Below are 21882 nucleotides of genomic sequence, written 5' to 3'. Positions count from 1 at the left end.
CTTATAAAGGAGATAAAGCAGCATAAAAATTCAGTAAATAAAATCAGTACATGGCATCGACATGGTGAAAACGTCAGCTTTGACCTTGCTCAGTGCTTTGACTAACTGAAGTACAGGTAGTCCTCGATTTAACGACCATAATTTGATCCAACATTTCCGTTGCTAAATGAGACAGTGGTTAAAATGGCCGTTCAAAGTTACAACGGCACTGGAAAAAATGACCAATGACTGTTTTTCACACTTAGGACCATTGTAGCATCCCCATGGTCACGTGATCAAAATTCAGTCACTCGGCAACTGTCTCATATGCGTGACTTATGCAGTGTCCCGGGATCATGTGATCCCCTTTTATGACTTTCCGACAAGCAGAGTCAGTGGGGAAGCCAGATTCACTTAATGACCGTGCTACTAACTTAACAACTGCAGTGATTCACTTAACATCTGTAGCAAGAAAGTTCGTAAAACGGGGCAAAACTCACTTAACAAATTGTCTCACTTAGCGACAGAAATTTTGAGTTCAGTCATCCTAAATTGAGAACTGCCTGAATTGATATTGAACTAGGGGTGACATGAAAGCAGTCTTCCAATACTTGAGGAGAAGAGGGGGGGGTCAGCCTGTTCTCCAAAGCACCCGAGGACAGGGCTAGCAGTAGGTGGGAAGATCCTTAAAGAGAGAACCAACCTAGAATTAAGAAGAAATTTCCTGACAGCAAGAACAATTAATTAATGGGAAGACTTGCCTTTGGAAGTTGCGAGTGCTTCCATCACTGGAGGTTTTTAAGAAGAGATTGGACAGCCATTTGTCGGGAAAGACACAGGGTCTCCTGCTGGAACAAGGGGTTGGACTAGGCCAGGGGTAGGCAACCTTGGCTCTTTTATGACTTGTGGACTTCAACTCCCAGAATTCCTGAGCCAGCCATGCTGAGGGGAAAGGGACAGGTTTCCAAGCTGAGCCAGGCTGGCTCAGGAATTCTGGGAGTTGAAGTCCACGAGTCATAAAAGAGCCAAGGTGGCCTGCTCCTGGCCTAGAAGACCTTTCCAACTCTTTTATTCTATGTTCTACGATAGGGAAATTTGGTTAAATTCCTGACTGTCCAGGTGCCTGAAATGTTGGGGAGAATTTGGCAGATGGAAATTCTTCCTAGTTGTCTTCCGTGGGTTGAAGGCAGCATAAATGGGAAGAAAAATAAGCAGAGTTACTGTGCAGAATCCATTACAAGTAGTTATCGAGTTATGACCATAATGGAGTCTGGAGATTCCGTTGTAAGTCATGATGGTTGTAAGTTGAGGCACCCACTCGCCTGACCCAATTTTAGAACATTTTTTTTTTCAGCAGTCATTCAGCGAGACGCGGTGGTCGATAAGCAAATCCATTGTCTGCAATGGGCATTTTTTACCAGACAGAAAGTAAAAAACCCAGCTTCCAGCAAAACACCTTCATAAACCACGCTCACATGACTGCGGGATGCTGCAGACAGCTGTAAATGTGGGCTGATCACCAAACACCCAAAAAGTGATCACGTGACCTTGGGGGGGCATCAAAATTTCAAATCCAGGTCATAAGTACCTTTTGGGGAGGGGAGATCTGTCATAACTGAACATTCACTAAGTGACTGGTAATAAATCAAGACTACCGTATTTTCCGGCGTATAAGATGACTTTTTAACCCATGAAAATCTTCTCAAAAGTTGGGGAGTCGTCTTATACGCCCAGTCGTCTTATACGCCAGAAAATAGTACATAAATCAATCGAGCGCCCCCGTTCTTGCAAAGCAACTTCAAGCCTCCTTAGTCCAGTCCCCCCTCCAACGTGACTCTCCCTTCCCACCCCCAAGAGCCTCTAAGCCCCTTCCCCTCCCCCTTGCAAACGCCAGACCCCGGGAGCGGCAGGAAGCCCCTCGCCCAAGCGGCATCTGAGCATAAGCAGAGCGCGCCCTGCTACCCGCTATCTCTCCTGGCAGTCTGGACAGCGGTACTTGGCGGCCTGGTGCCCCTCTCGCCCGCAGACCAAGCAGCGGCCCTCGCCAGCCAGCCTCGGCATGGCCGCCCCAAGCCCGGCTCTCCAGCGCGTCTTCCGGGCCCACCTGGCCGACCGCCTCCTGGGCGGGGCTTGGCTCCAGACGCAGCGGCTGCTCCATCTGCAAATGTACACTCAAAGCCGGATTGTGCTTGGCCGTGCAGGCTGCTGAAAGGCGGGGACTCGGAGTTCCCACGGTGGTTGCGGCTTCTGGAGTGCCGTTTGCAGAGTCTGGCCTGAAAGAGCGTGTCGTGTGAACGCAGCTCTTGCGTTTATTCCAAAGGGTGGGTGAAAGGAAAAGCCCCTTTGGGCTTCAAAAGGGAGGCTTTGCACCATCTGCATCAGACGGGGCTGAATCGGGCTTGTGTCGGACACTTGGCAACTGGTATGTAAGTATTTTCTGGCGTATAAGACGAAAAATCTTGAAAATCTTCTCAAAAGTTGGGGGTCTTATACGCCCAGTCGTCTTATACGCCGGAAAATACGGTACTTATATCCTGCATGGGACAAGTACAGTTGCAAAGAGGATGGACCCTGATGATTTGGACTCCATCTTCCATCATCCCCAGCCTGCATGGTTGGGGGAATTGTGGTGCCAACGGGCATTTAAGTTGCCTTCTCCAATCCGGCGCTCCGTTCTTTTCCAAACTTCCATCTCTGCTGTTCTTTTTTTTTTTTCTTCAGCTGTCCACCCCGATTATGGCATAATGTGTGTTCTTCGCAACCCATTGTGAGGCTGGTAGACATTTGTTCTGTTTTGCATTCGCTTTACTAGAAAACCCTTCCTGTTTGGCTCTGAGCCTTATTGCATAAGCTGAATGACAGATTGGACTCTGGAGGGGTCCATCCATATGGCAAGTACTGTCCAAAATAGGTTCCTTCTGCTAGTTGGAATACTTCTCTTCTAGAGTAGGAGTGTCCAATCTTGGCAACCGTTAAGACTTGTGAACTTCAATTCCTAGGCTGGGGGATTCAGGGAGTTGAACTCTACAAGTCTTACAAATTGCCAAGATTGGACTCATCTGCTGTGGCTGGCTGGGGAATTCCCGGGAGCTGAAGTCCACAAATCTTGAAATTGCCCAGGTTGGATCCATCTGCTCTGCTAGTCAGGGAATTCTGGGAGTTGAAGTCTACAAGTCTTAAAAGTTGCCAAGGTTGGACACAGAGAGAGAGAGAGAGAGAGAGAGACCCCCGCTTCATTCTTTATCCCTTGTCACTATATTAATAAGGGAAGCTTTTGTCCTTTGGATAATACGTTGTCTTGCTTTTCTAAACCTTTTCACAGAGTCTCTGACCAGACGAGACATAAGCTGCAGCAGCATGTGGCCAAATAAACACCCACATTGCAAATGTTGACATAGAAGAGTCTGCTTACATCCACGCTACCTGCTTCTTGAAGACCCAGTCCAAAATAAATGCCTGGCACAGGGTGCCCCCACTGCAGCTCACCTCTGCAAATTCCTTGCAATTCAGCATTTGCAGTGGTGCGCCGGGGTTGGTACACCCTGTACTAGGCGCTTAATTTGGATCAACTCATAAGCTGGGTATTGTCAGGCACTGCTTTAGAAGGGTTGAACTTACTCCAGTACTAACTCTTCTGCTATTATTAGACACTTATTTGCTTCAGTTTTATGCTAGGTTTCTGGGCAGGGTGCCCTGTATAGAATCATACCTGTGGTGCTAGATATTTGATCTCAGAATCCACTAGTCTTGATAGCTACCGTGTTTCCTCGAAAATAAGAGCAAACCAAAAAAATAAGCCCTACCATGATTTTTTCACGATGCTCGTAATATAAGCTCCCCACCCCAATCCAAAAATAAGCCCCAGTTAAGATTGTCAGCCAGATGGATGAATTGAGTACCGTATTTCCCTGAAAATAAGACCTAACTGGAAAATAAGTCATGATGCATCTTTTGGAGCAAAAATATTAATATAAGATCTGGTCTTATTTTCAGGGAAATATGGTAGTACAGGTAGTCCTTGACTTACAACAGTTCAATTAGCGATTGTTTGAAGTTACAACAGAACTGGAAAAAAGTGACTTACGACAGCTTTTTACCCTTAATGACCCTTGCAGCATCCCTGTGGTTATGTGATCAAAATTTGGATGCTTAGCAACTGAGTTGTATTTATGATAATTTAGGTGTCCCAGGGTCACGTGAGATATATATATATATATATATATATATATATATATATATATATATATATATATATATATATATATATATATATATATATATATATATATATATATATATATATATATATATATATATATATATATATATATATATATATATATTGCAACCTTTATTTGCAACCTTCTGACAAGCAGAGTCAAAGGGGAAGTCAGATTCACTTAACAACTATGCTGCTAACTTAACAATTGCTGTCATTCACTTAACAAGTGTTGCAAAAAAGATTGTAAAATGAGGCACAACTCACTTAATATTGAGTTTGTTGCTTAGCAGTGGAAATTTTGGACTCAGTTGTGGTTGTAAGTCAATTACCTATATACATATTCTCATTCTCTCTCTCTCTCTCTCTCTCTCTCTCTCTCTCTCTCTCTCTCTCTCTCACACACACACACACACAGAGGGAGAGAGAGAGAGAGAACAATGATGGTGCCCATTTTACAGTTCGGTGTGGGTGTGTAACTGATCCATGAGCATCCAGTGGTGAACATGAGTTTTACAGGCACCCACACATATATACATAGATATTGGGACACATAACATACACAGTGTTCTTCTCTGCCCACATATGAAGGTGAATGAATTATGTACCAATAATGAACACTAAGAGAAGACTCTTCAAGAAGAAGTCCCTTGGACTGGAAGGAGATCCAGTCAGTCAATCCTAAAGGAAAGCAACCCTGGTTGTTCTTTGGAAGGACAGATCCTGAAGCTGAAGCTCAAATATTTTAGCCACCTAATGAGGAGAGAGGGCTCCTTGGAAAAGACCCTGATGTTGGGAAAGATGGAAGGCCAAAGGAAAAAGGAACGGCAGAGGAGAAGGTGGTTAGATGGTGTCATTGACTCGGTGAACATGAATTTGGGCAAACTCTAGAAGACAGTGGAGGACAAGAGGGGCCTGGTGTGCTATAGTCCTTGGGTTTGTGAAGAGTCAGACATGACTTAGCGACTGAACAATAGCCATGGAAGGGGGAAATGGGGACTGCCATGTCAGAACCCCCAATTGTGTGTATGTCTGTGTGTGTGTGTGTGTGTGTGAGAGAGAGAGAGAACACATGGTTTTGTGGCCAGCCGAGGACCCCCATCTATGTCTTCCTACTCTCTTTGCAAACGGTGCATGGCGCATGTGGGGTCTTCACCCGCCCGCCCCCTGCTGCAGTGATGCTGAACACTCCAAGTCACAGATGGTTAAGGAAAGCTTGGGCATCTCTCCAGCCAACAGTCAACCACCCCAGAGGGAAATTCTTCTCTGCCCTACTGGGCAGCTGAATGTAAATATTTGAGATTGACGGGTCTCTCACATGGAGCAGCAGCAGTCAAGACTGTTCAGCCTTGAAATTCTGTTCCCACCACCATCTTTTTTCAATAGGAAAAAAACTGAAGGTGTACAACCACCATTTTAAGACAGGAATTTTCCGTTCTGCTTATGGCCGAAAGCCCTGGAAATTTGGATATGGGGAGAAAGTTTGGTCTAGTGCAGAATAAGACAGTAACAAGAGTTGAGAGGGACCTTGGAGGTCTTCCAGTCCAACCTCCTGCTGGAGCAGGAAAAGCTTTACCATTTCAGACAAGTGGCTGTCCAATCTTCTCTTAAAAGCCTCCAGTGTTGGAGCATCCACAACTTCTGGAGGCAAGCCGTTCCACTGGTTGATTGTTCTCACTCTCAGGAAATTTCTCCTTGGTTCTAGGTTGCTTCACTCCTTCATTAGTTCGCAGCCATTGTTTCTTCTTCTGCCTCCAGGTGGTTTGGAAAATAGGTTGACTCATTCTTCTTTATGACAGCCCCTTAGATATTGGAACACTGCTATTGTGGGCAAGCATGGCCCCTTTGTGACCTGCAGACTTCAACTCCCAGAATTCCTGAGCCAGCATGGCCCTGTCCTCAAGAGCATTTTGGAACCTAAAAAAGCTTCAGAAACATTTTGCGGGAAGAGTTATATTGATGATGAGATTAGTCCCTTGTATAAAGGAGCTAGACATTTTACTAACAAACGGCCAGATTCTGGGAAGCCCTGAAAAGACCCCATTTGTCATTGTGTTTAGCTTAGGCCAGGGGTCTTCAAACATGACGACTTTAAGACTTGTGGACTTCAGCTCCTCATTTATGACAATAATTGAGCCCAAAATGTCTGTTGCTGAGACATTTGTTAAGTGCCTTTTGCCCGGTTTAATGACCTCTCTTGCCACACTGGTTATGTGAATCACTACAGTTCAGTCAGAAACACGGTTATTAAGTGAATCCGGCTTCCCCATTGACTTGACTTGTCAGAAGGTCGCAGAAAGGGATCACATGACCCCGGGACACGGCCACCGTCATAAATACGAACCAGTTGCCAAGTGTCTGAATTTTGATCACATGACCGTGGGGATGCCGCAACATTTATAAATGTGAGAAACGGTCATCAGTCACTTTTTTCAATGCTGTTGTAACTTTGAATGGTCACTAAATGAATTGTTGTAAGTCAAGGACTACATGTAGCTGTTTGGATCCCAGCCAGAACGTGGCTTATTTTTCTAAATTTGCAGACCTGATTATAAGATGGCTACCCAACCTTCTCTCAGGAGTTCAGAATATTTTTTGTAGATTCTTACTGAGACACACACCCTCTCCAAAATCACTTGTGGGACATCTGCAGATCTGTGTGCTCCAGCATGGGGGAGAAGAACCTAGAAATGTGGATGGGGTTTTGCGACCCCAGGTCCCCATGTGTCATTGTGTTTAGTTCAGGCCAGGGATCTTCAAACTTGGCCACTTTAAGACTTATGGACTTCAACTCCCAGAAATCCTCAGCCAGCCAGTATGCCGCACATGCGCATACAGCTGTTGTGTGAGTGGCAGGCCGGTGTGCACATGTGCAGCTCAACTTGCACAAGTGATGGACCGGCACACACATATACAAGTACACTCCAGCCCTTCCATTCACACAAGTTGAGCTGCATGTGCTCCAGCCATCCACTCGCCCAGCCCAATTCCGAATAGGCCATGCCCGGTAGTGGGCTGCAGCCCTGGGGGAGCTGGCTGAGGAATTCTGGGAGTTGAAGTCCACAAGTCTTAAAGTTGCCAAGGTTGAGGATCCCTGACCCCTGAGTTACCCCTGAGGTAACACCACTTCGAAATGGAATCATAATATATGATGGTTTCCCAGCACAGAGAACCACACGCATACACAAATGTGTACACCAAATTATTCAGTGTGTGTACTTCCCAGCCCAGAAATGGTAGTATACTAGTATGCTGAATTACTAGGTAGTCCTTGACTTACAACTTAATAGAACCCACAATTTCCATTGCAAGTCACAGTGGTTGTAAATACAATCACCAATGTGACTGACCCGATTTTATGATTTTTTTATGTCCGTTGTTAAGTGAAACATGGTTGTAAAGTGAATCCATTCAATCCAATGGACATTTTGTATGACTGGAAAAAGCCATCTTAAGTTTTGGTCGTATGACTGCAGAATGCAGCAGCAGGCCATAAAGATGTGCCGGGTGCCAAGTGCCCCAAATATGATTATGTGACTACAGAGGGTGGTTCTGCCATTGGAACTCCAGAACTGAGTCATAAGTAGGTTTTGGGGAGGGGTGTTGTAACTGAATGGTCATTAAGTGAGGACTATCCGTAGTAATCAGAAGACGGAGAGACACTTGAGAAGATGGCTACAGATAAATAAAGAGGGATGAAAAATAGATGAATGACTAAATAAGTGGCTGTGAAAAATATGTATGTGTGTGTGTGAGAGAGATTGTTTTTAATCTTGTTTTTCTTTTTACTCTACAGGATGCAGGCATTTCTCCAACCCAGCGGGACGAAGTGATTCAGTGGCTGGCCAAACTCAGATGCCAGTTTCACCTTTATCCGGAAACGCTTTCTCTGGCCGTCAGCCTGTTGGATAGGTTTTTAGCTGCTGTGAAGGTAACAGTTTAACCTCTTTAAGATCTTTGCAAAGGGTTGATAGTTGGGTCTCTTCCTGGCTCCATCCCAGCCTGAGCAAAACCTTTTGGGATGAAAACTTCCATTTCCTGTTCACCTGGACTCTTGATGCTTGACTTACTCTGCCCAGAGACCAAGGGGTTTCGTCCTCTATGAGCATGCTCAGTTGAAGGCCATCACGTCCTCCTCCTCCTCCATGTTCATATAGTTCATTCATGGCTGGAGCTGTACAGTGCCCATTGCTCTGCCTTCTCTCCTTTTCCCAACTCTTTTCAACGGCTTATTTCAGGGGTCTGCAAAAATGGCAACTTTACGACTGGTGGACTTCAACTCCCAGAATTCCTCAGTAGCATGGCTGGCTGAGGAATTCCTCAGCATGGCTGGCTGAGGAATTCCTCAGCATGGCTGGCTGAGGAATTCTGGGAGTTGAAGTCCACCGGTCGTAAAGTTGCCACGTTTGGAGCCCCCTGACTTATTTGAAGAGGCACGGAGTGTTACAGGTCTTCTTTTGCAATGGCACTGAAAAAAAAATTGACCTTCAGAGTACTGCAAAGAATATAAACGGAAGGGTTTATATTCTTTGCAGTCATCCGGCTATTAGTATGCTGAGTGTCGTCCTTGGCTCTAGAGCAGTGGTGGTGAACCTATGGCATGGGTGCCAGAGGTGGCACTCAGAGCCCTCCCTGTGGGCACCCGCGCCATGCCTCGGAGGTGGTAATTGTCCCTCTTCAACCAGCTGCCCCCCACAGGCGTCCCTCCCCACAAGCGACATTGAGGTGACCACACCCACCTTGGCCACACCCACCCAATTCCATGACCACCACAGACACACCCACCCAGTAGGCCATGCCCACCTGGCACCCAGCGATCAATAAGTGGGCGCTCGGTCTCTAATGACCTATAAAGCTCTAAATGGCTTGGGTGCGGATTATCTAAGGGAACACCTGCTGCCGGCATCAACTTCCCATCGTCCTGTGCGCTCCCACAGGGAGGGCTTTCTTAGGGTACCGCTGGTTAAGGAATGCCGGCGGGTTATTCCCAGGGGAAGGGCGTTCTCTGTGGGCGCGCCAGCCCTTTGGAACCAGCTTCCCACGGAGCTTAGGACCGCCCCCGACCTTCGCTCATTTCGTAGGGACTTGAAAACTTGGTTTTTTTGAGCTGTCTGGCCCAGACTGAGGGGTTTTAATTATTTAATTAATGGGGTTTTAGTTAAGTTCAGGGATTAATTTAATCTTAGTTTTAATCGATTTTAATTGTATGTGATGTATTTTAACTTTTTATTTTTCCTGTAAACCGCCCTGAGTCCTACGGGAATAGGGCGGTATATAAATTTAAATAAATAAATAAAAGGCTCGCCATCACTGCTCTAGAGAGCTGTGCGACGAATCTTTCCTTTCCCTACCAGTCAGTTAGAACTGAAGAGGTTTCTTAGACGAGAAGTGAAATGTTTTCAAGGAAAAAGAGCCAAGAAAGTCCATCTGCCTTTTGAAAAAGCACCTTTGGGAACAACAGTGACCCGTATGATTGAGAATCTCTATAAACCTGTGGAACAGTACTTTTCTGCTTTCAATCCAAAGAGCCCGTTGCTTAGACATTTTGGGCCACTTCCTTTTCCCTTTTAGGGAATGGGTCTATTTTCTTGCCTGGAATTAATGTCCACTAACAAAAAAGCACATTTCCCTCGCTCTCTTATTTGAACACGGGAGGAAAGAAGGCAAAGTGTTCTCTGTTTACCAGGCTAAATTAAGCCTCCAGCAGAAATTAAAGATAGAATCTCATGTTGACTTTGCTGGGAGCAAAAACTTACGAAACACAGCAGGACTTATTTCTGGAGGAACATGTAGAGCAGGCTTCCCCAATCTGGTGCCTTTCATAGCTATTAAAATTTTCTTCCCATAATTCCCACTGCATCTAACCAATCATTGGGAATTATGGGACAGAAATCCAGCCCATTGAAAGGCACTAATTCTTGACTTGTAACTGTAATTGAGCCAGAATCATCATCATCATCATCATCATCATCATCATCATCATCATAAAACTTGACTTCCTCTTCTTTCTGGCAGCCCCTGAGATATTGGAACACAGCTGTCATGTCTCCCCTCACCCTTCTCTTCGTTAAACTAGACATACCCAATTCCAGCAACCGTTCCTTATATGTTTTAGCCTCCAGTCCCCTGATCATCTTTGTTGCTCTTCTCTGTACTCTTTCTGGAGTCTCAACATCTTTTGTACATCGTGGTGACCAAAACTGACTTACTGTCATAAATAGTTGCAGTTGTTAAGTGGGTCACCATGTGACCACCCCTAATTTTATGAGCTTTTTTGTGAGGGTCGTTAAAGAAAAATTATAATTAAATGAGGACTATCTGTATGTAGGTAGTATACGGGTAGTCCTTGACTTGCAACCACAATTGAGCCCAACATTCCTGTCACTGAGTGAGACATTTGTGGAATGAGTTTTGTGCTCCATTTTGTGACCTTTCTTTTTACAGTTGTTAAGTGAATCACAGCAGGTGTTAAGTTAGCAACAAGGCTGTTAAGTGAACCTGACTTCCCCACTGACTGCTTGTCAGAAAGTCACATGACCCCAGGACACTGCAACCGTCATAAATATGAACCGGTTGCCAAGTGTCTGAATTTCGATCCTGTAACCATGAGGATGCTGCAACGTGTGGAAAAAAAGGTTATAAATCACTTTTTTCAGTGCCATTGTAACTTTGAATGGTCACTAAATGAACTGTTGTAAGTTGAGGATTATCTATATCTTCTAGTAGGCATAATGCCATATATTCCCATTGCCATATTCTTCTCAGCTTGTCGATCAGAAGGTCGGCAGTTTGGCGGGTCGAATCCCGAGTGCCGCGTAGCAGAGTGAGCGCCTGTTACTCGTCCCAGCTTCTGCCAACCTAGCAGTTCGAAAGCACGTAAAAATGCAAGTAGAAAAATAGGGAGCACTCCGGTGGGAAGGTAACAGCGCTCCGTGCACCTTTGGCGTCTAGTCATGCCAGCCACATGACCACAGAGACGTCCTCGGACAAGCGCTGGCTCTTCGGCTTTGAAACGGAGATGAGCACCGGCCCCTAGACTCGGAAACGACTAGCACGCATGTGCGGGGGAACCTTTACCTTTACCTTTTTATCGTTTTTGTCCTAAATTATGTTAAATGAAAGGAATATCCATCCTTCCTGCCTCTATTTCTATTAATAACCACAGATAAATTTATAAACCTCTTTGGACCATTTTACCCCGGAGAACTGGAGACCACTATTACTCAGCACAGGAAATGTAATTTAGAAAGCTCTACAAACAGAAGAGCTTAATAAAAAACGTAAACTTTTTTTCCCAGTTGCTTAACTCTGAAATCTTTCTCTTTTTTTAGCAGTCCTAATATTCTCCTAAAGCTCTTTTTTTAAAGCCTTTTGGGCAGCTTGGAGCTTTACAATTTGACACAAATTAAGTCTCAGAACAGTTTCCAGCTAGGAATGGGAACTTTGCTTACTTAAAAAATTGTTTTTCTTCTTCCTCCAAATAATTCTTCAATCCCTTTCTTCCATCATCTCTGGGTAGAGAGAAGGAAATAGCAAAGCTGTTTATGCTTCAGAGGGCACAGCTCTGATTTCTGTGGGTAGAGTGTGCCTTTGTGTTGAGTTTTTGACTCCTGGCAACAACCTGGACAAGTCTCTGCAGTTTTCGTGGCACGATTTTGCAGAAGTTTTTTCCTGTTGCCTGCTTCCTAGAGAGGGTGTGATTGGCCCAAGGTCCCTTGGCTGGCTTGGCACCTGAGGCAGAATTAGAACTCAGCGTCTCCTGGTTTCTAGCCTGTTCCTTAACCAACCCACCAAACTTTTTAAAGGTTTTTTTTGTACCTGCAGAGTTTTCTGTTTCTGCTAACAAAATTAGTTGCAATTCACGCTTGTTGAAAAATCTGAGAATAATGGAGGAGGGAAGTGATCTCAGCCTTAGGACAGCGGAAGCAAACAGTTTGGGGCAAGTGTCTCTTAAATTAGATTCAACAGGTGTCCTTCAGCAGGTAGGATTCATTTCTCACTTTTGGAATTGTCTTCTTAGAAACATTTCTTCACCATCCAGTGAGGGTGGGGGAGATATCCCATGGTTGAGAGCCAAGTTTCATACAGGGGATGATCTAAAAACCAGGAGACAGTAAGTTCTAGTTCCACCTTAGGCATGAAAGCCAGGTGTAACTTTGGGCCAGTCACCAGGAAGCAGTGAGTTCTAGTTTCACCTTAGGCATGAAAGCCAACTGGGTGACTTGGGCCAATCACCAGGAGACTTGAGTTCCAGTCTTGCCTTAGGCACTTAGGGTGACATTGGGACAATCACTTTCTCTCAGCACAATCCACCTCACAAGGTTGTTGTGGGGAAAATCAGAAGAGAAAAGAATATTAGTTATGTCTGCTACTTTATTGGTAGGTAGGATACAAATAAATTCATAAATAAAATATCTAGAATTGGAAGGCTAATGGGTTTACTTAATCATGAAGAAGCTCTCATGAGGCGTCCTTGATGCACTCTGACCTTCTCTATTGGAGCAAGTGTCTCATTTATTTTATTTTACTTTTCACAATCTTGAACCTCCCATCTTCCTCACGTTTGGATGAGTACAGGTAGTCCTCGACTTACAACCATTCGTTTAGTGACCATTTGAAGTTACAGTGGTACTGAAAAAGTGACTTGTGACCGTTTTTCACACTTACAGCTGTTGCACCATCCCCACGGTCACGTGATCAAAATTCGGACACTTGGCAACTGGCATGTATTTATGACAGGTGCGGTGTCCCAGGGTCACGTGATCCCCTTTTGCGACCTTCTGACAAGCAAAGTCAGTGGGGGGAAGCCAGATTCGCTTTACAACCGTGTTACTGACTTAACCACTGCAGCATTCACTTCACACCTGTGGCAAGAAAGGGCATAAAATGGGGCCAAGCTCATTTTAACAACCTCCTTGCTTAGCCACAGAGGTTTTGGGCTCCATTGTGGTCGTTAAGTCGAGGACTAACTGTACCACAGAGGCCGATAGATGCTGATCCATCCACTCTTCCTTGCCTGCTTGAATAGCAGTTTGGAGCCGGGATTCACTCATGAATTTTTGGCAGATATCAGAAGCAATCTGAGCTCTCTCTCTCTCTCTCTCTCTCTCTCTCTCTCTCTCTCTCTCTCTCTCTCTCTCTCTCTCTCTCTCTCTCTCTCTCTCTCTTTTGGCAGCTTCCATTGAGGAGGCCTTTTGCTTGACTTGCGAGTCGTGTGCCAGGAGCTGCCTCCCCAGAAAGCATTGGGTGGGGCCAGGGGAAAAAAATAAAACATTTCGTTTACATTCAAATTTAATTTGGTTTGAATAGAGTGAAGACAATGACTCTTAATTATGCCTTCCACAGCCTTCCCGTCTTATTAAAAAAATTACAGTTCTGTAATTGGTCTTGCAGGCGTGCAGAGGTGGTATCACGGTGTGTCACCTTTGTTTAATTATTTAGGTACTGATCTGGTACAGTTTTAAGTGCCACACAATCCAGCAAGGCTCAGAGTGGCTCACGACAAGAACGACACTCGATTAGAATAGAAGCCATCATACCCATCAAGAAAACAACAAGATAAGGCATCATATAAGTTAAATAAATAAATAAATAAAAATGAACAAACATTGCCTTGAGGAGCAGCTGAAACATCAAGTTCCATAATAGTGATATCCCTTTTATCATCAGTTTATTTCTGGGCTCTCCAGAAACACACACACACACACACACACACACACACACTCTACACATACATGTATACATACACATATGCACACATTATATATATATACACACACACGTATATGTGTGTGTGTGTGCTTAATAGTTTATCAGCAACATATTGTCTGGGTTCTCACATTCAACTTACTAATACATGTTAAATTCCTTTCTTTTTCTAGCCATTGATAAAAAGTATCCCATGTTCTAAAATAAACTGAATCTTCTTTCGCTTTCATTTTCAATGTCAATCTGTCCATTTCTGCACAATTTTTTTTAAAAATTAACTCTTCCTCTGTTGGTAAGTCTTCATTTTCCCAGTGTTGAGTGAATACGATTCTCGCTGGAGTCAATAACAAAAACCACATTTTAATGGCTCCCTCCCCGCACACGAATAGGGTAGGAGCCAATATATAGGTAGTCCTCGAATTTGTTAGTGACCGTTCTTATGACTGCTTTTCACACATTACAACATTTCCATGGTCACAATCAAAACTTGCGTGTATTTATGACGGTTTGCAGTGTCCCGGGGTCACGCAATCCCCTTTTGCGACCTTCTGACAAGGCAGGGTCAATGGGGAAGATAGAGTCAACACAACAAGTGTTACTAACTTAATAGCTGGAGTAAGTTACTCAACTGTGGCAAGAAAGTTTCCAAACTGGAGCAGAATTCACTTAATTGTTTTGCTTAGCAGTGGAAATTTTGGGCTCAGTTATGGTTGTACATTGAGGACTTTACCAGTATTTATTTTTATGTATTTTATTAAATAAATTTAAATAACCGCCCAGCTGACTTTGGGCAGGTTACAGCATTAAATTTTTTTTTTAAAAAGAGCCATTGTATAATAAAACCATTTAAAAAAAACCCATGGCAGCAACAACGCAATCAGATCAGTCACTTGATCAGTTCTGTTTATGGTCCCCTGACCTGTTGACAAAGCCATGTTTTTAGGCCTTGTGAGAAAGCAGCAGGTTGGGGGCCAATCATACCTCATAGAAAATGATGTTCCATAAAGAAGGGGCCACCACCGAGATGACCCCCTTTCCAGGTCCTACTGGATGATAATCCCCAATTGATGGAACCTATGGTACAGTTAAAGGGACGCGGTGGCTCAGTGGGTTAGGACGCTGAGCTTGTCGATCAGAAGGTCGGCAGTTTGGCGGGTCGAATCCCGAGTGCCGCGTAACAGAGTGAGCGCCTGTTACTCGTCCCAGCTTCTGCCCACCTAGCAGTTCGAAAGCACGTAAAAATGCAAGTAGAAAAATAGGGACCACTCCGGTGGGAAGGTAACAGCGTTCCGTGCGCCTTTGGCGTCTAGTCATGCCGGCCACATGACCACGGAGATGTCCTCGGACAAGCGCTGGCTCTTCGGCTTTGAAACGGAGATGAGCACTGGCCCCTAGAGTCAGAAACGACTAGCACGCATGTGCGGGGGAACCTTTACCTTTTTACCTTTATGGTACAGTTAAGGGCAGGGGTCCTCAAACGTAGCCCTTCCATGACTTGTGGACTTCAACTAAATGGCTTGGGTCCAGATTATCTGAGGGAACACCTGCTGCCGACATTAACTCCCCATCGTCCTGTGCGCTCCCACAGGGAGGGCCTTCTTAGGGTACCGCCGGTGAAGGATTGCCGGCGGGTGACCCCCAGAGAGAGGGCCTTCTCTGTGGGTGCGCCTGCCCTTTGGAACCAACTTCCTATGGAACTTAGGACTGCCCCCGACCTCCATTCATTTCACCAGGACCTCTTTGAGCTGTCTGGCCTAGACTGAGGGGTTTTTAATTGGGTTTTAAAGTTTTAACTTTTGGGCTTAAATTTAATTAATTGTTTTAAATTTATTTTATGGTTTTAATTGCCCTGTAAACCGCCCTGAGTCCTATGGGAATAGGGCGGTATATAAGTCAAATAAATAAACTCCCAGAATTCCTCAGCCAGCGTGCCTGGTTGAGGAATTCTGGGAGTTGAAGTCCACAAGTCATGAAAGGGCCAACTTCGAAAACTCCTGGTCAAGGGAGATTGATGGCTAAGAACGTTTTGAGGTACTAGCAACCCCAGAACCTCTCATGGACCACTTCTAGGACAAAGGACTGGAATTTGGCCCCAGATTGGGAAAATTACAGGTAGTCCTCGACTTACCACAGTTTGCTTAGCAACCGTTCAACGTTACAACGGCACTGAAAAAAGTGACTTGTGACTGGTTTTCACACTTAACGACAGCTGCAGCATCCCCACGGTCACGTGATTTACATTCGGATGCTTGGACAACTGACTCACCTTCACGATGGGTTGCAGCGTCCCGGGGTCGTCTGATCCCCTTTTGCGACCTTCGGACGAAGGAAAGTGATAAAACGGGGGCAAAACTCGCTTAGCAAATGTCTCGCTGAGCAACCTAAATTTTGGGCTCCATTGCGGTCGTACGTTGAGGACTCACCTGTATTCAGTGGCCCATTTGGGTTACGTGGTTTCCCCCGACAACCCCACCCCTTCCTCATAGAATTTGTAATACCCTGTGGTCTGCCCCAAGATTGACTCTCTGGCAAGGCGGAGATGATAATGCGAAATGCCAGCCAAGTCTCCGATTGCATTGATGGTCATTTGGCACCCGCTGCACTTCACTTAACCTCCTTCATTGATTTTTGCTCTCTACGGATCTCCTCTGCTACAGTGAGCCCCTCCCCTCTCCTTTCTAAAGACCTGGGGGGACTCGCCAGGTGCCAATTATGCTAAAAAGGCTTGGTGGATTCCAGGTTTGCTTCTCATAGTGGAATATTGATTGTCATCCCTTCTTTTTACTATGGCTTTCTAAAAGCAGCTGCAAAGACGGCAAAGAGTAGTGAACTCATGGACTTGAGATAACCTGTGCTTGGTGTCCAGGTTTCTTGGGAAATGATTGGAGATGGTGCCTTGTCTGAGATTCTCCTGATTTCTCCTCTCTGCCTTGTAGGCTGGCCCAAAGTACCTGAACTGTATTGCAATCAGCTGCTTCTTCCTTGCCACCAAGACCATTGAGGAAGATGAGGTAAGTCTTCTCCTCAAGACTTGCTGAGGTTGGGGCGAGCGGGAATTTGCTTGGCTTTGGACATCTGCTTTGATGCTCGTGGAGCAAGTCAAGGAAGCATCTCCAATTCTTGTGCCTCTGCGGTCCTTGGTGCTCTCTGACCTTGGTTGTTTTTTTGTAGACTTTTCATTACCGAACTAGGTCACATCATCAGTGCTAGAAGGCTGTGCGGTTTGCTCTCTTGTGTATATGCAGTGGCTTTCCCTGTTAGCGTTGGTATCAACAGTGTAATATACTTGTACATAAACAAAGAGCAAACCCCACTGCTTCTAGCACAGATGATGTTACCTAGTTAGGTAATGAAACGTCTAGATAGCATCATGGGTGCTAGGAGGGAATGGAGATAGCTCTTATTTTTATTTGAACCCACTCCTTTATAGCACAGATGATGTTACCTAGTTAGGTAAGGAAACGTATAGATAGCATCATGGGTGCTAGGAGGGAATGGAGATAGCTCTTATTTTTATTTGAACCCGCTCCTTTATAGCACAGATGATGTTACCTAGTTAGGTAAGGAAACGTCTAGATAGCATCATGGGTGCTAGGAGGGAATGGAGATAGCTCTTATTTTTATTTGAACCCACTCCTTTATAGCACAGATGATGTTACCTAGTTAGGTAAGGAAACGTCTAGATAGCATCATGGGTGCTAGGAGGGAATGGAGATAGCTCTTATTTTTATTTGAACCCACTCCTTTATAGCACAGATGATGTTACCTAGTTAGGTAATGAAACGTCTAGATAGCATCATGGGTGCTAGGAGGGAATGGAGATAGCTCTTATTTTTATTTGAACCCGCTCCTTTATAGCACAGATGATGTTACCTAGTTAGGTAAGGAAACGTCTAGATAGCATCATGGGTGCTAGGAGGGAATGGAGATAGCTCTTATTTTTATTTGAACCCACTCCTTTATAGCACTGATGATGTTACCTAGTTTGGTAAGGAAATGTCTGCAAGAAAACAGCCGGGCCCAAAGAGCACCAGGGACCCCACAGTTCCAACCCTAAGCTACAAACATTCTTCTCTTCTACCTCTCTTGTGATGGTTGAGGGACCACCTAGGTCCAAGGCCTCATGAGGCCACCCAGAGTTGAACTGTTGTGGTAGGAATGACTTAGGGCAAAATCTGGAGAAGGTTTTGTTGAGGTTTCCAATTACTCTCTCCAAAATGTGCACAATCAAGCGAAGGTTGCTTTTCCTAGGCCACCCACAGTGATGCAGGGATCAGAATTGCAAGTGTGTGTGTGTGTGGGGGGGGTGAGGTCCCCTAGGCTTCAGAAGGAGAACTGGGAAACCTCCCCCCCCCCCAAAAAAAAAAGTTCTCCCCATCGCAGTGGAGATGGTGCAGAGAAGGTTTTCCTTACCCTTTTCAACTGCTTGAAGCAACATCAGATTGTTGGCGCAGCTAACCAAACACAGGATACGTCTCCTGTTCCTGCTAATAGTAATACTTGCTTACTAAAACATTTTGACTTTGCTCTTTGTTACATGCTCTTTACTGCATTTATTAAAGATTGGGGCACCACGCACAGTACAAGCAAAATACCTTTTTCATCATCTGTAAGGTGTATTTGCTGCCAGATATTATTGCTGTTATTCTTTAATTAAAACAGTTTTGCCTAGCTGTTAACCCGAAATAATGTCCTCAGAGCAGCTTACAGATTGATATTTGGATTAAGGGGGGGGGATTGCTAATAATTTGATAAAACAGTTTTCAATTAAAACATGACAACAGCTAATGTTTGTGTAGTATTATTTTAAGCAGACTGTGTTTTTCTATTGTTGTGACTTACATGACGTTTAGAGCGCATTTTATGGCCAATTCATGCAAAACTCCACGTAATCCCAAAGGGTTCACATACCGTATATACTTGAGTATAAGCCGAATTTTTCAGCCCACTTTTTGGGCTGAAAAATTCCACTTCGGCTTATACTCCAGTCAACAAAAAAACTTACCGAGGACTTGTGCGCGGCCGAGGCTTTGGTGCTTCCGGGATCGCGCGCACCTCTCCCAAGCCACCGCCGTCCGGAGACCTGCCGAAGTTTGGGGAGGTTTGGGGAGGTGCGCGCGCACCTCCCCAAACCTCCCCAAACGTCGGCAGGTCTCCGGACCTCCGCGCCCTGCCTGCCTGCTTCTTTCCGCAGCGGAAAGAAGCAGGCAGGCAGGGCACGGAGGAACGGAGACCTGCCAACGTTTGGGGAGGTTTGGGAGGAACGGAGACCTGCCGACGTTTGGGGAGGTTTGGGCGCCTCCCCAAACGTCGCCGGGTCTCCGTTCCTCCGCGCCCTGCCTGCCTGCTTCTTTCCGCTGCGGAAAGAAGCAGGCAGGCAGGGCGCGGAGGAACGGAGACCTGCCGACGTTTGGGGAGGTTTGGGCGCCTCCCCAAACGTCGCCGGGTCTCCGTTCCTCCCAAACCTCCCCAAACGTTGGCAGGTCTCCGTTCCTCCGCGCCCTGCCTGCCTGCTTCTTTCCGCAGCGGAAAGAAGCAGGCAGGCAGGGCGCGGAGGAACGGAGACCCGGCGACGTTTGGGGAGGCGCCCAAACCTCCCCAAACGTCGGCAGGTCTCCGTTCCTCCGCGCCCTGCCTGCCTGCTTCTTTCCGCTGTGGAAAGAAGCAGGCAGGCAGGGCGCGGAGGAACGGAGACCCGGCGAGGTTTGGGGAGGCGCCCAAACCTCCCCAAACGTCGGCAGGTCTCCGTTCCTCCGCGCCCTGCCTGCCTGCTTCTTTCCGCAGCGGAAAGAAGCAGGCAGGCAGGGCGCGGAGGAACGGAGACCCGGCGACGTTTGGGGAGTTTTGGGGAGGCGCCCAAACCTCCCCAAACGTCGCCGGGTCTCCGTTCCTCTGCGCCCTGCCTGCCTGCTTCTTTCCGCTGCGGAAAGAAGCAGGCAGGCAGGGCGCAGAGGTCTGGAGACCTGCCGACGTTTGGGGAGGTTTGGGGAGGTGCGCGCGCACCTCCCCAAACCCCCCCAAACTTCGGCAGGTCTCCGGACGGCGGCGGCTTGGGAGAGGTGCGCGCGATCCTGGAAGCACCGAAGCCTCGGCCGCGCGCAAGTCCTCGGTAAGCTCCGGGCGGTCACTTGCTTCGCGTCTCCTGAGGGAAGGGGGGGCGACTGGAGCGGGCGTGTTTCCTCGCCTGCTGGGCGCCGCGATTTGCCCGGGGAACGCACGGGCCCCGAATGGCAGCGTGGAGCGAGGAAGCGGACAACCAGGGCTTCCCCGAGAGCCGCGGCCACACAGGGTATTCCTGTGTATTCAGGCTTGCAAAATGGCGGATCGAGCCTCTGCTGGCGGCAGAGGCTTGCAGAGCGCGGATCCAGCCTCCGCCGGCGGCGGAGGCTTGCAGAACGGCGGATCGGCTTATACTCGAGTCAATAACTTTTTCCAGTTTTTGGGGGTGAAATTGGGGGTCTCGGCTTATACTCGAGTCGGCTTATACTCAAGTATATACGGTACTTTTTCTTGCAACTGTATACTCTGGCATTTTAAAATCCATATTTACATCCACAACATCTGCTTCCACATCACTTTTGTAATCTGACATTTTTAATACATTCAAATCCATATTCAAATCGGCCTCGGTCTGTTTTATCCTGTAAAATCTGTTGTTCATCTATATCCTCTGTTACAGAATCAGACAATCCACTAAGTAATTTTTGAGTACATTGTACCCAATGAGCCTTTATTTATTTTTTTCTGAAGTCAAATAATATTTTGTTCCATTATTTCAATGGATCTCTTCTCCATTAATTATAATCCTGAGTTTTCTCTGCTTCCCTCTAGTCAAAGTCCCCTCTTACCATCTGTTTGTTTTCCAATTAGGAATTGTTTTCCCAACGGAGGGTGTTTTTTTTTGCAGTTAATTTCAAAAGTCCATCTAACCCCCTTAACTTTCCAAAATGGAAATTCTAGTACCCCTTTTTGCTGTTCCCCCTTCCCCCAAAATTAATGTTTTTCTTTTTAATCTTTAAGCTTACATAAAACTTCTTTCATCTAAGGTGGCAGGAGATTTCTCCTGGCATAATGAAATAGGACAGATATACTACACCTCTTGTAAAAGTTGTCCTGGTTGGGTATTGTAGCTGAGTAGTGTTGGATGGGTGTCAAGATGGGGAACTTTTTTCTTCTCAATGATCTCTGGGATGCCTCCAGAAGTGGTGAATGCTCCAACACTGGAAGTTTTTAAGAAGAGACTGGACAGCCATTTGTCTAAAATGGTAGCATTTCCTGCCTGAGCAGGGGGTTGGACTAGATGACCTCCAAAATCCCTTCCAACTATTATTATTATTGTTGTTGTTTATTGTTTATGTTTATCATTGTTTTCTTTTCTGCTTCAATCCTGCAGAAGATTCCAGTGCTGAAGATCTTAGCCAGGGATAGTTTTTGTGGCTGTTCTCCAGCAGAGATTCGCAGAATGGAAAAGATTATACTGGATAAATTGAACTGGGATCTTCACACAGCCACTCCGTTGGATTTCCTTCACATTGTAAATATTTGGGACAAAAACCTTTCTACTGTGAATGCTTTTCTTAGCTGGAGGTTATAGGAAAGATGGCTGGTCTTGGTAATGCCAAGGGTTAAGACGAGGCGGGTGGAGAACACCCAGCTTCATACCAAATTTTAGTGCATGGATTCAGATCCATTTTCATTTAACTCACAGTTTTGAAGCACAGCCCATTACACCAAGTTTGCATTGGTAGAGCAGGAACATATCTCAAAAACTTTCTTTCTTTCTTTCTTTCTTTCTTTCTTTCTTTCTTTCTTTCTTTCTTTCTTTCTTTCTTTCTTTCTTTCTTTCTTTCTTTCTTTCTTTCTTTTCTTTCTTTCTTTCTTTCTTTCTTTCTTTCTTTCTTTCCTTCCTTCCTTCCTTCCTTTCTTTCTTTCTTTCTTTCTTTCTTTCTTTCTTTTTCTCTATCAACCACCTATCT

At 45.6% G+C, this 21882-nt stretch overlaps 1 protein-coding gene across 3 annotated transcripts in view; it reads left to right on the top strand.

Annotated features, from left to right (window-relative positions):
* CCNI (cyclin I) overlaps window positions 1-21882 on the top strand; it is a 57107-nt gene that overhangs the window by 29694 nt on the left and 5531 nt on the right. For all 3 annotated transcript variants that reach the window (XM_081332869.1, XM_081332868.1, XM_081332870.1), the window contains 3 exons: window positions 7995-8129; window positions 16843-16917; window positions 21300-21440. In XM_081332869.1, the coding sequence (XP_081188995.1) occupies window positions 7995-8129; window positions 16843-16917; window positions 21300-21440 (351 nt within the window). The remainder of the gene's footprint in view (window positions 1-7994; window positions 8130-16842; window positions 16918-21299; window positions 21441-21882) is intronic.

Source organism: Vipera berus (genome assembly GCF_964194415.1).
Source record: "Vipera berus genome assembly, chromosome: 7".
Lineage (NCBI taxonomy): Eukaryota > Metazoa > Chordata > Lepidosauria > Squamata > Viperidae > Vipera > Vipera berus.
The sequence above is the reverse complement of the archived record's forward strand: the minus strand, read 5'-3'. Positions and strand labels throughout refer to the sequence as shown.